Source organism: Sorghum bicolor, chromosome 4, assembly GCF_000003195.3.
Source record: "Sorghum bicolor cultivar BTx623 chromosome 4, Sorghum_bicolor_NCBIv3, whole genome shotgun sequence".
Taxonomy (NCBI): domain Eukaryota; kingdom Viridiplantae; phylum Streptophyta; class Magnoliopsida; order Poales; family Poaceae; genus Sorghum; species Sorghum bicolor.
In genome coordinates, this window is record NC_012873.2 from 1,955,318 (window position 1) to 1,967,818 (window position 12,501).

At 39.2% G+C, this 12,501-nt stretch overlaps 1 protein-coding gene across 1 annotated transcript; it reads left to right on the top strand.

Moving 5' to 3' along the window:
* Nucleotides 3,236-8,315, top strand: LOC8055066 (AT-hook motif nuclear-localized protein 2). The gene is made up of 5 exons (XM_021458313.1): nt 3,236-4,039; nt 5,416-5,483; nt 5,680-5,811; nt 7,358-7,519; nt 7,688-8,315. Exons 1-5 carry the CDS (start codon nt 3,577-3,579, stop codon nt 7,988-7,990), a joined length of 1,128 nt encoding a protein of 375 aa, XP_021313988.1. The 5' UTR covers nt 3,236-3,576; the 3' UTR covers nt 7,991-8,315.

The following is a 12,501-nucleotide window of genomic DNA, read 5'->3' on the forward strand; positions in this document are numbered from 1 at the left end:
AGTATACACTAGATAAGTGGCTCGCAAGATTGTTTTTATGATACAAATTAATAGCACTACCCTAGGTTCTAGTTTCAATTCCATATGGAGGCAAATTTAAATAGACTTGTTTGTGCATACGACTATACAAGGCCTTGTTCAGTTTCAAAAAAATTTCAGATTTCTTATCACATCAAATCTTGTGAGACGTGTATGAAACACTAAATATAGATTAAAAAATAACTAATTATATAGTTTATCTATAATTTATGAGACGAATTTTTTGAGATTAGTTAATTTATAATTGAATAATAATTATCAAATACAAACGAAAATACTACGGTACCTCAAAACCAAAAATTCTCACACAAGGCCCGAGATTGGGTAGCTCACGACGTGTTGTTAAAAACAAAAGCCGTGGTTCACGAATTTTCTCGGCCAACGTGGTTGAGGCCTTCTACCGTAATTATAATGCGGAGCTCATATCTTGATTGGCCGAGTTTTTTTTATCGAAATTATTATAGAATATACAAAACCACTAAAATTTATAGGAAAGAGAAATACATTTGAAGATGCATCGTTTCATAAGGATAGACGAATAAATAAAATATCTGGGATTTCAATAATTAATATAAAATCAAGTATTTAATGTACTTTAATATATGATATAAAAAATTGGAAAAGAGATAAGGCCGTTGGGTAGGACTTATCTGTACAAGGGTGTGTAAACTAATCGACAAACAGCAACACGTCATGTGCCCACGGTTTTAAAAAAGCATTTTTGGCAGCCAGAGAACCATAACACGCTAATCGACATCATTTCCTTTGGCACATAATGTAATATTATTACCACGTCACACTGACTAAACCACCTAGATCACCCAAATCCATAATTCGCGTAAAATAAGATACTATAATCTTGTCCCATTGATCATATCAAATCGGTCAAAATTTGTCCCCCACTAAAAAAATAATTCAGTCAAATTACGCCTCAATAATCAAACCATATTTTTAAAGATGCTCTGAGTATATATATAATTCTGCTGCAAGAAATATGGGCCCCGGATGCATGTGAACACTTTGGAAATTGTAATTAACTAGTAAGTAGTGCTTCTACACCCTTCCCCAATATACATAAGGGGTTTAAAATATATATAATTCATTTTTTATTTGTTGCTTTCGTTGGAAACAAAATGTTTTTTATATGTTTTGCCCTGATTATTTTGCTACATTTCTTTCATTAGCTGAGAATTGAGACATATTCTCATATGTACAGGTGCTATATATGTGTTTTGCGCTGCAATAATGAAATTAAATCTAAGGATCTAAATAGATTGACTTGAGGCTCACTAGTGCACTCATCAAAACTGTTTTGTCGGAAAGCATCTTACATATTTTTTTCTTTCTTTGAAAGAAAAGCATCTAATGCATTTGTGTAAGGACTAGTGGTTAGTGTGCGCCCATGGTTAAAAATAAAAGTGAACTAGATGTTGAGAAAAAACTGGTAGCTCCTTTTTCTTTAGAAACCAAAAGATTCAAACTTTTCTTTGTGGGAATGAACCAAACCATTAACTATTAATTATTTATAAAACTATTGAGCCGATGTGCTAATTGCAAGATGGTCATCGGTTAGGATAATCTAATCATTGCCACTTGCGCGAAAGGTGGTTTGGCATGTACTGACTTTTCTTGTGCAATGTTGATTTCTATATTTATTTTTTGAAGGTGTTATCATCGATCCAAGCTTAAGATAATAATAATACCAACCGCCTCTGTATTATATATGTATATATACATATATCTTCTAGTAGCCAAGTAAATAACATCATTGATGATGAATACGTCGATATTGGATAGGGAAATAAAATGATATTTTACTAGGTGATTAGTGTCATACAAAACGATTCGATTATTTATGGCTAAAACCATCTTAAACCGGTTTACTTTGAGTGCAAACTACGTCGATGTTATCTTTTATATAGATCACTGATCTAAAGTGCGAACCCCAATATAAAATACTAAAATATTGAGGAAGAAAAAAAAGGTAAGCCAACACACATAGTCTAGATGAGATGAGGATTTATGATAGGTAGGACAATTAATTAATCCTAACCTTCTTGGTCACCATGATTTACGTACACATGTGAGGTGGCACTAAAGTAGTAGTTACCTATAATATTACAATATTTCTTGATTTATAGAAATTCATTTACTAAAGTGTTCATAGATAAGAAGTAGATTAGTGGTGCGCAAGAGGCTCTCCTCCACCAAAGAAATTTCACATAAATAATATGTATAGTTTTTTAGTTAGACAAAGTCATACTTTTGCTTTCCACATATATGCCCTTTGCATACATTTCTTAATGTTTCGGTCGCTAGCTAGGCTATAAAATATAGCTTTAACAAAAGAAACTTCAATATAGAATATTGTTTTGCAAAAACACTCTTGTCTTTCTACAATTTCATGTCCTGGAAGGCACCAGCTTCATTTTCAAGAGGACAGGAATCTATGATGGATTTGTGGTCCATATATTTGTTACTGCATAACAACGTATTAAGTACTTCAGCGAATACTGCATACAACTTAAAAACCAGAGACATGGATACAAATTTTCTACGGGTGTGAATATATTTTGTACTTTGTACTAGCAATTACTTGACTTTTTTCCGTTAAAAATATTATTTTCTCAAAACATGTAGATTATAGTATAAACATATATCACAATTAAGAAAATAGTCAAATATGAGCATATATGTTCAGATCGATAAATTCTAGCACTTGAATTCTAACCAACTGAGGCACATTTTTGTAACATGAAAGAGAAAAAATATAGAAAGGAAAACAACATGCTTTCTCTTCTTTGTACCGTCGAGCAACCAAAGGATTGTGAAAGCGGGAACCATTCAAACAACACGAACTCCTTCTCCGACCTCAAATCAAATTCAAAAAACCATTAAGGACTCACCCACAAAAAACACACAAAAACCATAAACTAATTCCGCGTCACACCGCATATTTCGAAATTAGCACCAGCGAGGATTAAAAATTCCCCCTCTAGACGATACAAAACAAGGAAACAATTAAAAAATAAATCCCACCATTAATTTTCCCACATTAAAAATCTCCCACTAATTTAGCCCCAATCACCAAACCGAACAAACTCCAAATTTTTTAAACCCCTCCTCCATCCATTTGCAAAAAATATTTTTTTTAATAAATACTTTCTGTCCTTGTTTAAATTAAATTATTAAAAACCAATCGATCGCTTTTATTTCCTCGCTGTATTTCCATATCTCTTCGTTCGTCTCCTTCCTTCGCTCCTCTCTCCCCCCTCGTCGCTTCTGTTCTTGAATTTCTCGCCGGAACACGGCCGGCGGAAGCTCGCCGGAGAACCGTAACGGCTGCTCGCTCGCTTTCCCGTGTTCTCGTGCTGAATTCCGGGGTTGGAGTCTGAATAATTCCGAGCTCCTGCGTTGTGATCGCGCTCGTGAGTCGTGTCTGTGAACAGGCAGAGCAGCAGGCAAACAGAGCCTCTGATGGTCACGGCCCGACCAGGGACGTGGTGGTAGCGCTAGCGCATAGCCTGAAAGCCCACGATGGAGATCACGGAGGCGTCACCGTCGCCGGCCCCGGCCGCACAGCCGGCGCCAGCGCCGGCACCGGAGACGGCGACGACGATGACGACGCTGGCGAGCTCTCAGCCTGCGCCGGCAGCTCCGGAGGCTGCGCTGTCCGTGGCGGCGGTAGCGGGGAGGGGAGACGGGAAGAGGAAGCGGGGGAGGCCGCGGAAGTACGGGCCCGACGGGACCCCGCTGCGGCCGCTGAATGCGACGCCGATCTCTGCGTCGGCGCCGGACGACGCGGGAGTGGGCCAGTACACGCCCGCGGCGGCCGTCGGGGCCGTCATGAAGAGGGGCAGGGGACGCCCGGTCGGGTTCATCAGCCGCGTCACGCCGATATCGGTGGCCGTGACGGCCGCCGCGCCCACCCCGGCGGTGGTCGTGTCCGCGCCTCCGCCAGCGCCAGCGCCGGCGCCGCACTCCCAGCTCGCGCCGCTCGGTACGTCGTCCTCCGTCCTTCCTTCCCCACGCCTTTTGTTCCATAATTCCGAGAAATTTCACCGCGAGTTCGTTCAATTTCGATCCGAGATTGGAGTTTGGGGGCGAAACTGACAGATTGCAAAGTTTTTTTAATTATTATTAGTCAAAGAAACTCTGCTTTGTCGGAGCATAGTTGGTGAGAGTTCTGCTATTCTAGGTAGGTGAACTGAAACTCTGAAAGAGACATGCAACTAGTTTCAGTTCAGGTTTTTCTGCTTGGACCAGTACTTCAGTAGTGCTCAGACGTGGCGTCTGTCGGGTATCCATGTCGTGTTTTACTTGTGCTTTGCAAGTGATTTCAGGCTTTCATTCTTCATGCTGTGACATGCTTGCAACCCTATCTGATAAATTGACCACTGGATGATTGTTGTTCATGTCTGGGTTCTTTTACTAGTACCTTAAACCGGGGAAGAGAATGAAAGACAAGGGAAACTGGAACTGTCTGTCATGCCTGTTCAGGGAATTAGGGATTCTGCCTCTACCTGAATGTTACGCCTTTGAGAGTTCAATAGAAATCTCACGACTGTAAACACCGATATATACATATTGTATGATTATGATCGATGTGTTATCATAGATGACCGCATTGAGTGACTTAGAATTCTATTCATTGATATTTAGTTGGACACATAACTATGGCTGATAGCGATGTTAAACTAGTTGATGTCTGCCAGGAGCATATTCCTTCCTTTTGGAGGTAAACAGATAGTTAAAAAGTTGCTTGGGTGGATGGGGCATGGGTTACGTGTGATATCTGCATCTTTTAAGTGGTTTATGATGTTTCCTTCATCCATGAAACCTGTATGTTTCTACTGTTTTCTGTTTGGCATGGGTAGCCAGATAAAGTGTGGTGGCCTGGTGGGATAGCTTACAAATTTCTATACAAAGATTATGGGGACTCTTAAAAGCATAAAACACAAATTTCGGAGGTGATTCAGCAGAAGTCACTGTCATGAAATCACTTTGTTGTCGGTTGTGCTACAGTAACAGTTCTGACTGCTCCTCGTCATTGGAACTTTCCTTTGTTTTTTTACCATCAGAGTTGCGTTGAATAAAACTTAACAGTTTACACTCTGAATCTCCTCCAAATTAACAAATTAGGCAGAACTCTTGGATGGCAGCCCAAGAAAGGACGCTATACAGCCCAATAGGAAAAAATAGTTGGGTGCATTAGTTGAATAAGATTGCTGTATGCATATTAGGGCTGCCATCTGGTATTCTTTGTACCCCCTCTGCACTTAAAAAAAAGAAAGGCATACAGAATATTCAAAGTGAGCATTTTCCTGACAATTCCGTGTCATTTCATTTCTGAGACATGATCTTTGGTGATGGCAGGTGAATTGGTAGCTTGTGCTTCTGGTGCCAACTTTACACCTCATATTATTAATGTTGCTGCTGGTGAGGTAAGTATCATTTGTCTCCTCTGCTTGATAAAAAGACTTTGTACTTAATAGCTTGATGCACTATATACATTTGCATCTTGATTGATGCCCTTTGCTCTTGAATTAGCATTCTTTAGAATTCAGACATCTTCCTTTTTACAAGACATTTTATTTTAATTTCATCAGTATCTTACCAACTTTTTATTTTATTTACTAGGATGTCAATATGAAGGTCATATCTTTCTCCCAACAAGGTCCAAGGGCAATTTGCATTCTATCGGCCAATGGTGTTATTGCAAATGTTACACTGCGTCAACAAGACTCATTAGGTGGTACAGTTACTTATGAGGTTTGTCCATATTGACTTCTGAAGAGTTATACATATACATATACATGTTAACAGTTTTTTGGCCAGATTATTCTAGAATATGCAGTAGCAGTAAAGCACCCACGTTTCATTTAAGAAGTGAAGCTAATGGATGAACTTCAGTTCTTACCTACCATGTTACTTCCATGTTAGCGATTACATTGACTTTTTTTTTTTTTTTTTTTTTGTTGTTCCTTGCAAGAGGGTTCTTTGACTTTTTTTTAGCAATCAATTGTTCATTCCACATTAGTAAACACCCTTTGTAACTAACTCCACACTCTTCATAGCCTTAACTGTGATTTTGTTGTTTGCCTAATCAAGCTTTATGGCTTTCCCTTCTTTAATTTTATCATAGTCCTCTCCAGTTAAGATGTGCCATAATGGCTTTGCAGATTTCAAATATTTAATTGGTCATCTGTAGTATCAGTTGAAAAGTTGAAGCATAGGTTTGCTAGTAGAGAAGAAATGCTAATAGCAGCAAAATTCTACAAGTTTGTGGTTTACTCCTGTGTACCCCAATGGGATGTTAAATTGCATATCATCACAAAACTAAATTTAATAAGCAATTAATCATCTGAATGTCTAGCAACTAATTTTTGAATAACTCAGAAGTGGTGGCTATCGTGGTCTGGTAGAAATGCTGCCCTCATATTGAGAGCGAGGGCAAATCAAACATGAAGGTCAAATTTCAAATCACACCATATATATGTTGCTATAGAATATTAGTATGGTTTGACTTACGTGACTAGACCAAATCAGGATGAGGACATTTCCACTCTTTGTGATGAAAGGTAAATGGATGGAAACTAGTAACATCCCACCATGAAGAAGCTGCAGAGAAACTATACGCATGTACAATTATATATATGCATCAGTCATGTGTTGTTACATATTAGTGTATAGTCGTAGGAAAATGATGTGCCCAGCTAGCCTGTTGTTTGATAGTTCTTGTGTCTTGTTATATGGTACATAGATAGTTCAGTCATGGATTTGCTATCAGGAGGAATGCTAACAGAGGAAATATTTATACTGAAAGGTTCTAGTTTACTTTATGTTGTACCCCAATGGAATGTCAAATCACATATCACAACTAAATCTAGTGCAATTAATCCTTTAATTTGAATGTATAGCAATTCATGTTTGAATAGGCTCCTCATATAGAAATTCTGAAGGAAGAGTTGCAGACTAGTAGAAATGCTGCCACAACATTGAGAGTGAGTGCAAACAAAATATGAATGTCAAATTGCACATCAACGCCATATATATACGTATGTTGTTTGACAATATCCATATGGTTTGACTTATGTGACTAGACCAATCATGATCAAGACCTTTCGACTCTTTATGAGAAAAAGTAATGTATGGAAACTAGTAGCGTCCCAGTAAGAAGCTGCAGAGAAACTATATGCATTATGAGAAAATGAGTGTTGTTTAGACAAAATCTTTTGAATCCTTGGATCTCTGAAAGCAAGTGCTGTTTCATATTCTGTAGTGATTTTTTTAACTGACATGCATCCTTTTAATTCAGGGCCGGTTCGAGCTTCTCTCCTTGTCTGGATCTTTCACTCCCACCGATAGCGGTGGCACCAGAAGCCGCTCAGGTGGGATGAGCGTCTCCTTAGCAGCCGCCGACGGCCGTGTCATCGGAGGCGGAGTCGCCGGCCTCCTCGTGGCTGCTAGCCCTGTCCAGGTATGCCATTATGTGGAGCCATTGCTGAAACACGGAAATTAAAAATTGTGGTTAATTACATGATTGACTAGTATGTAGTCACTAGTCCATTATTATCAAGACACAACAAATCTTTGTTGATTGCAATGTGCAAAAACCTGAGGTGCCTTTACCGTTGTGGCGTGGCAGGTCGTGGTGGGAAGCTTCCTACCGAGTTACCAGATGGACCAGAACGCCAACAAGAAGCCGGTCATAGAGATCAAGACAGTGCCGCCACCGCCGCCGGCGACCGTCGGGTTCACCATCTCGAGCGGGGACATGGACGACGCGTACAGCGGCAGCCATCAGCCACGGTCAGTGGGAGCGAAAGGGAGCTCGACGATGGCATTGTTCAAGGTGGAGAACTGGACGGCGCCCGCGCCCGATCAGGCGAAGAAGACACCGCCGCCGCCGCCGACGTCCGAGGCCAAAGTCCCCGTTCCCGGAGGGTGAGACGACTGTGGCTGAGGCTAGGATCCTCCACATTAGCCGGCTTGTAGGCTGGTGACCATCAGGCCCTGCAGCTTGTAGGGAACTCAGTAATCTATGATCCTTATAATGATGCCATTTTAGTACAAAAGTGGTAAGTATGATTTAATTAGGTGTCGACATTTTTCCGGTTTATACATGTATGGAGCTTCATTATCCATGGTTTAATATCAGTGTATCCTTGTTAGTATTATAATTAAGTAGTAGTAGCAACTTTTGTGTGTTCATCTGAAACAAATATACATAGCATGAAGTATCGATGTCTCCTATGGATGACCTCTTACAAGAAGTTCTCATGCCTCATACATATCATGTTGTATTGTTGTTTATGGCTTATGCACAAATAACAGGTAGTATAAGGTAATCCAACCAAGTTGCCATGAAAAGGTTAGTTCCATTGGCGAACACAATTAATAGAGGAAGCTCTGACAATGATATTGTGATGGTGGAACAAAAAAAAAGAAAAAAACCTCAAGTGCAGATAAACTCTGTCTTCACCAACATCGTCATAGATGGCTCCACACAGTCTGATGTTGAGGCCAAGCTAATAAGGCGAATGCCCTAAAACCCTAGATGATCCACAGATAGAGGGAACGTGTCCTCTTTGGTTGTCACCTTACATTGGCACCACCCAGGACAATGACAAGAAGACGACTTATGACAGATCGTTGCTTCATCAAAGTCTCTGTCATGCCGACATGGTCTTACTATTGAAGGTCTATGCAACGGAACCACTGGATCTTTTTTGTTTATTGAGAAATTACCCACTTTTATCATTATGAAAAACATCATAAAGCAACATGCTAAATTTGCGTCTAAATTTTTCACTTCCACCACAATCAAATAATATAATTTGAAACAAAAACACTAAATTTTCATATAAACTATCCATGTAATTACTACAGAAGTAAATCACCTAAATTACCCACCTTTGACATACAAAAGAAACAAAAATATCCAAAAAGGGATTGCTTGATAAATGACAGGCAATAACAATAATGTACTTTCCAAATTTTACATGCTTATTGAATGCAAATGTCATCCCGCCCTTTAAATCCCTTGTATTTTAGTATAATCCTTTGTGCTATTGCTATGTGTTGTTAGTTTTGTTTAATTTGGGACTTGTGTTGGTAGTGCCCTATCGTTTTTTTGGTATTCCCTGTCACATTTAGTCTCGTCTAGGTTTAACTTGTTTTTATATCAGCATATAATAAGCAGACTCTTCTTCTTTATTGTTTGTAGAAAAAAAATTCTTATGACTTTTGATTGACAATTTCAGGCTACTTCAAATTTTGAAAGTTTTGTGTGTGTTCATGTTAAACAGCTCATGAGCTGGCTTGTTTGGGTTATCTATGCACCAAAGGGGAAGGGATCATTACTGATTCTGTACCTGAGATAACTGTAATTGTCGCTAACGATTCAGCCAATGAGTTATGAAGAGCCCAGTTTCCAAAAAAAAAAAAGTTCCCAAGGCAGCCCAGTTTCGAAAACACAAAGTAGTAAAGTCTGAAAACTCTGAACGCTGACTGCGTATGACCTTGGTACGAGGTTGCATTGCATTGGTAGAGTACTCAATCCACTCCAAATTAGACGTTTGACTTTTTTAACACCAAGTTTGACTACTCATTTTATTCAAAAATTTGTGCAAAATATTACTTCTTTTGTCGTGGCTTGGTTTATTAATAAAAGTTCTTCAAATATAACTTACATTTGACTATGTTGTATAAATTTTTTGAATAAGACGAGCGGTCAGTGGTGATGGCGACCGCAATTCAGCTGTGGTGCTAAGCCGGGTTCAAACAGCTGCGGTTGCTGTTGTCGCTCTTGGCTATCTGTTGGTCTACCTTGCCCCTTGTCGCATAATCTTTCGTCATGTAATCGTCTACGTTCAGTTGAGGGCTTGGGTGGGGGTGTTAATTGTTAACCATGGTGTTACCAGGTCGCAACAAACACTCTATTCCTGCTTAATGAAAAAAATGCACCTTGACGTGCTCTGAAAAAATATATTTAACACAAGTCGACGCCCTCGCGATCAATACAACTCGTAGAAAAATACTAGACATTGCTGCTACGATCACCATCATAGAAAAATACAGTGGCAGAGTCGTAGACTCCTAGCAAGATATATCGACCGATGATGGTCCAAGAAGTTCCCAGCCAGGGCAGGAAATTCAGTCAGAATATACTACTCCATCCAAAAAAGATCATTCCTAGATTTAAACTAAGTCATTTTTTTAAATTTAACTAAATTTATAGAAAATGATAGCAACTTTTATATCTCCAAACAGATTTACTATAAAATATAATCAATTGTTCCAAATTATAAAATGTTTTGGCTTTTCTAGATACGTATCTTTTGCTATGCATATAAATATATACTAGATACATACTAAAATAATATACCTAGAAAAATCAAAACGTCTTATAATTTGAAACGCAGAGAGTATATTGTATCATTCATCTAATGATACTTATTAAACTAAACTTGTATTGAGATTTATTGACTTCTCGAAAAATAAAATATCATAATGAAATGTGTAATACCTGATTTTAAGAACAAAACCAGATATGCACCATATGTGAGTCTTAGAAGCCAAATCTCACATATAGCTACAAATAAGGGGTAATATCAAAAGACAATGCAAAAATTATATAACGTACATAATATAAAAGAGATAACCTTTGATAGCAAACAACGGATAGACAACTCCAAACTTCGGGTATTAACTTCTCTCTACAGGATCCAACTGACTGGTTGATCACAAGCCTAAACTTCTCCTGAGGTTTGGGGGAAATAGCAAGAGTGAGTCCATGTCGAACTCCACAAGTATAGCAACTAGATTGTATAGATCCCACAATCTCATGATCAATGTGACATAAATAATGTAAAGCATTAAACAATAAACAATGAGCATATTTAACACACAAGATTCATCATCCTTAATGTAGATGTCCCCAAGGCCGCTCCTGACCGTGAGCTCGGCTAGTATACTAGTTTTAACACTCTGCAGAGGTTGTACATCTTTACCCATGAGTCATGATTTACCCTTTCGCCCGAGGTGATCAGCCTCTTAACCCACTTCCAAGGAAGGTCGGCAGGGATCACTATGAAGCCTTTCAAAAGTTCGTCTAACATGTTAGGGCCGCAAGGTTTCCTTTGCGCGCAGATATAGATACCCCCCTTCCAAATGGCACAATGACGCGCAGCCTATACACATAAGGACAGGGGCTCGCACTATACCCAAAACGGTTCAGCCCCTCCGCCCTTTCGGGTAACCTCTAACAAGCTAGAAAAGGTCTTCATACTGAGCTAAAGCCAGAGCCATTATAGCCCTCATGGTTGCACTGTTGTCCCGGGTGATCACGTACAGATAAATCATCAAGTTGCTAAAAAGTCATTTTTATCATTTATTACTTAACATTAATCTAGTCACAGGATCATGGTCACAGAAATAAAATCCAAATGTTATACTTGCCTTAATCTAATTGCTCTTGCTGATCTTGCTAGTTGTCCAAGGCTCTGATCTTGATCACTGGAGCACTCTTGATCACCACGAATTGCTCATCGACTAAACTCGATCATCGATCACACAACAAACGGAGATAACATACACGAAGCAAACAAGGCTACAATTAGAACAGTACACCAATCATATAAAAACAGTATGAAAAGTTTATAAAAAGATTCTACGCATCGCTACGATTTCATAGACGTAAAGATCGCGAAAATCGGAGCTAAAACGGAGAAGTTATGAATTTTCTAAGATTTTATATAGAAAAGTAATTAATTAAATAGGATCACGAAATTAAAAAGTTTCAAAACAGTGAAATAATACTTCTAACATGTAGAGCTCGTAAATACAGATCTAACGAAATTTGAATGGAAAAAACGGAGTTAAAACGAGTATCTTATGACACAGTTTTAGTGGCAAACTTGGTGAGGAGTAGATTGGTATAGAAATTCAGCATGTATATCACGTACACGGATAGTACCTGATCGGTTTCTTACAAGAGCATGCATGGCGATGATGAACTCAGAAACAATTGCGGCGATCATGAACTGAAGGCCGGTCAGCGTAGATGCCATATGTAGACGACAGCCTTGGACGATGCAAAGGCCTAGCAACGTCAACTGCACGAAAGCATGCACGACGATTCTCTGGTGGCACCGTTGATCTTTTTGCTCTGTTTGTAGCAACGATGGAGCAGGGGCTGCGGTTGAGAGTCACATGGTCTTCTCCGATTGATTCACATTTGATTATTGTGTTGTGCAGATAGAAACATCTTCGAGGAAGACAATCTAGGGCATGGACTTCTGGAGGCTTTGTGGAATTTCTCAAGCGAGAATCGATGATAGATGAAGGGCTAATCGTTAAAGTGATTTGATTGTATTTTGCCTAAAGGGTTAGTACGTATATATAGGGAGAAGAACTTCCCACCTCAACGTCAATTAGCAATATGGTACTAATTGATGT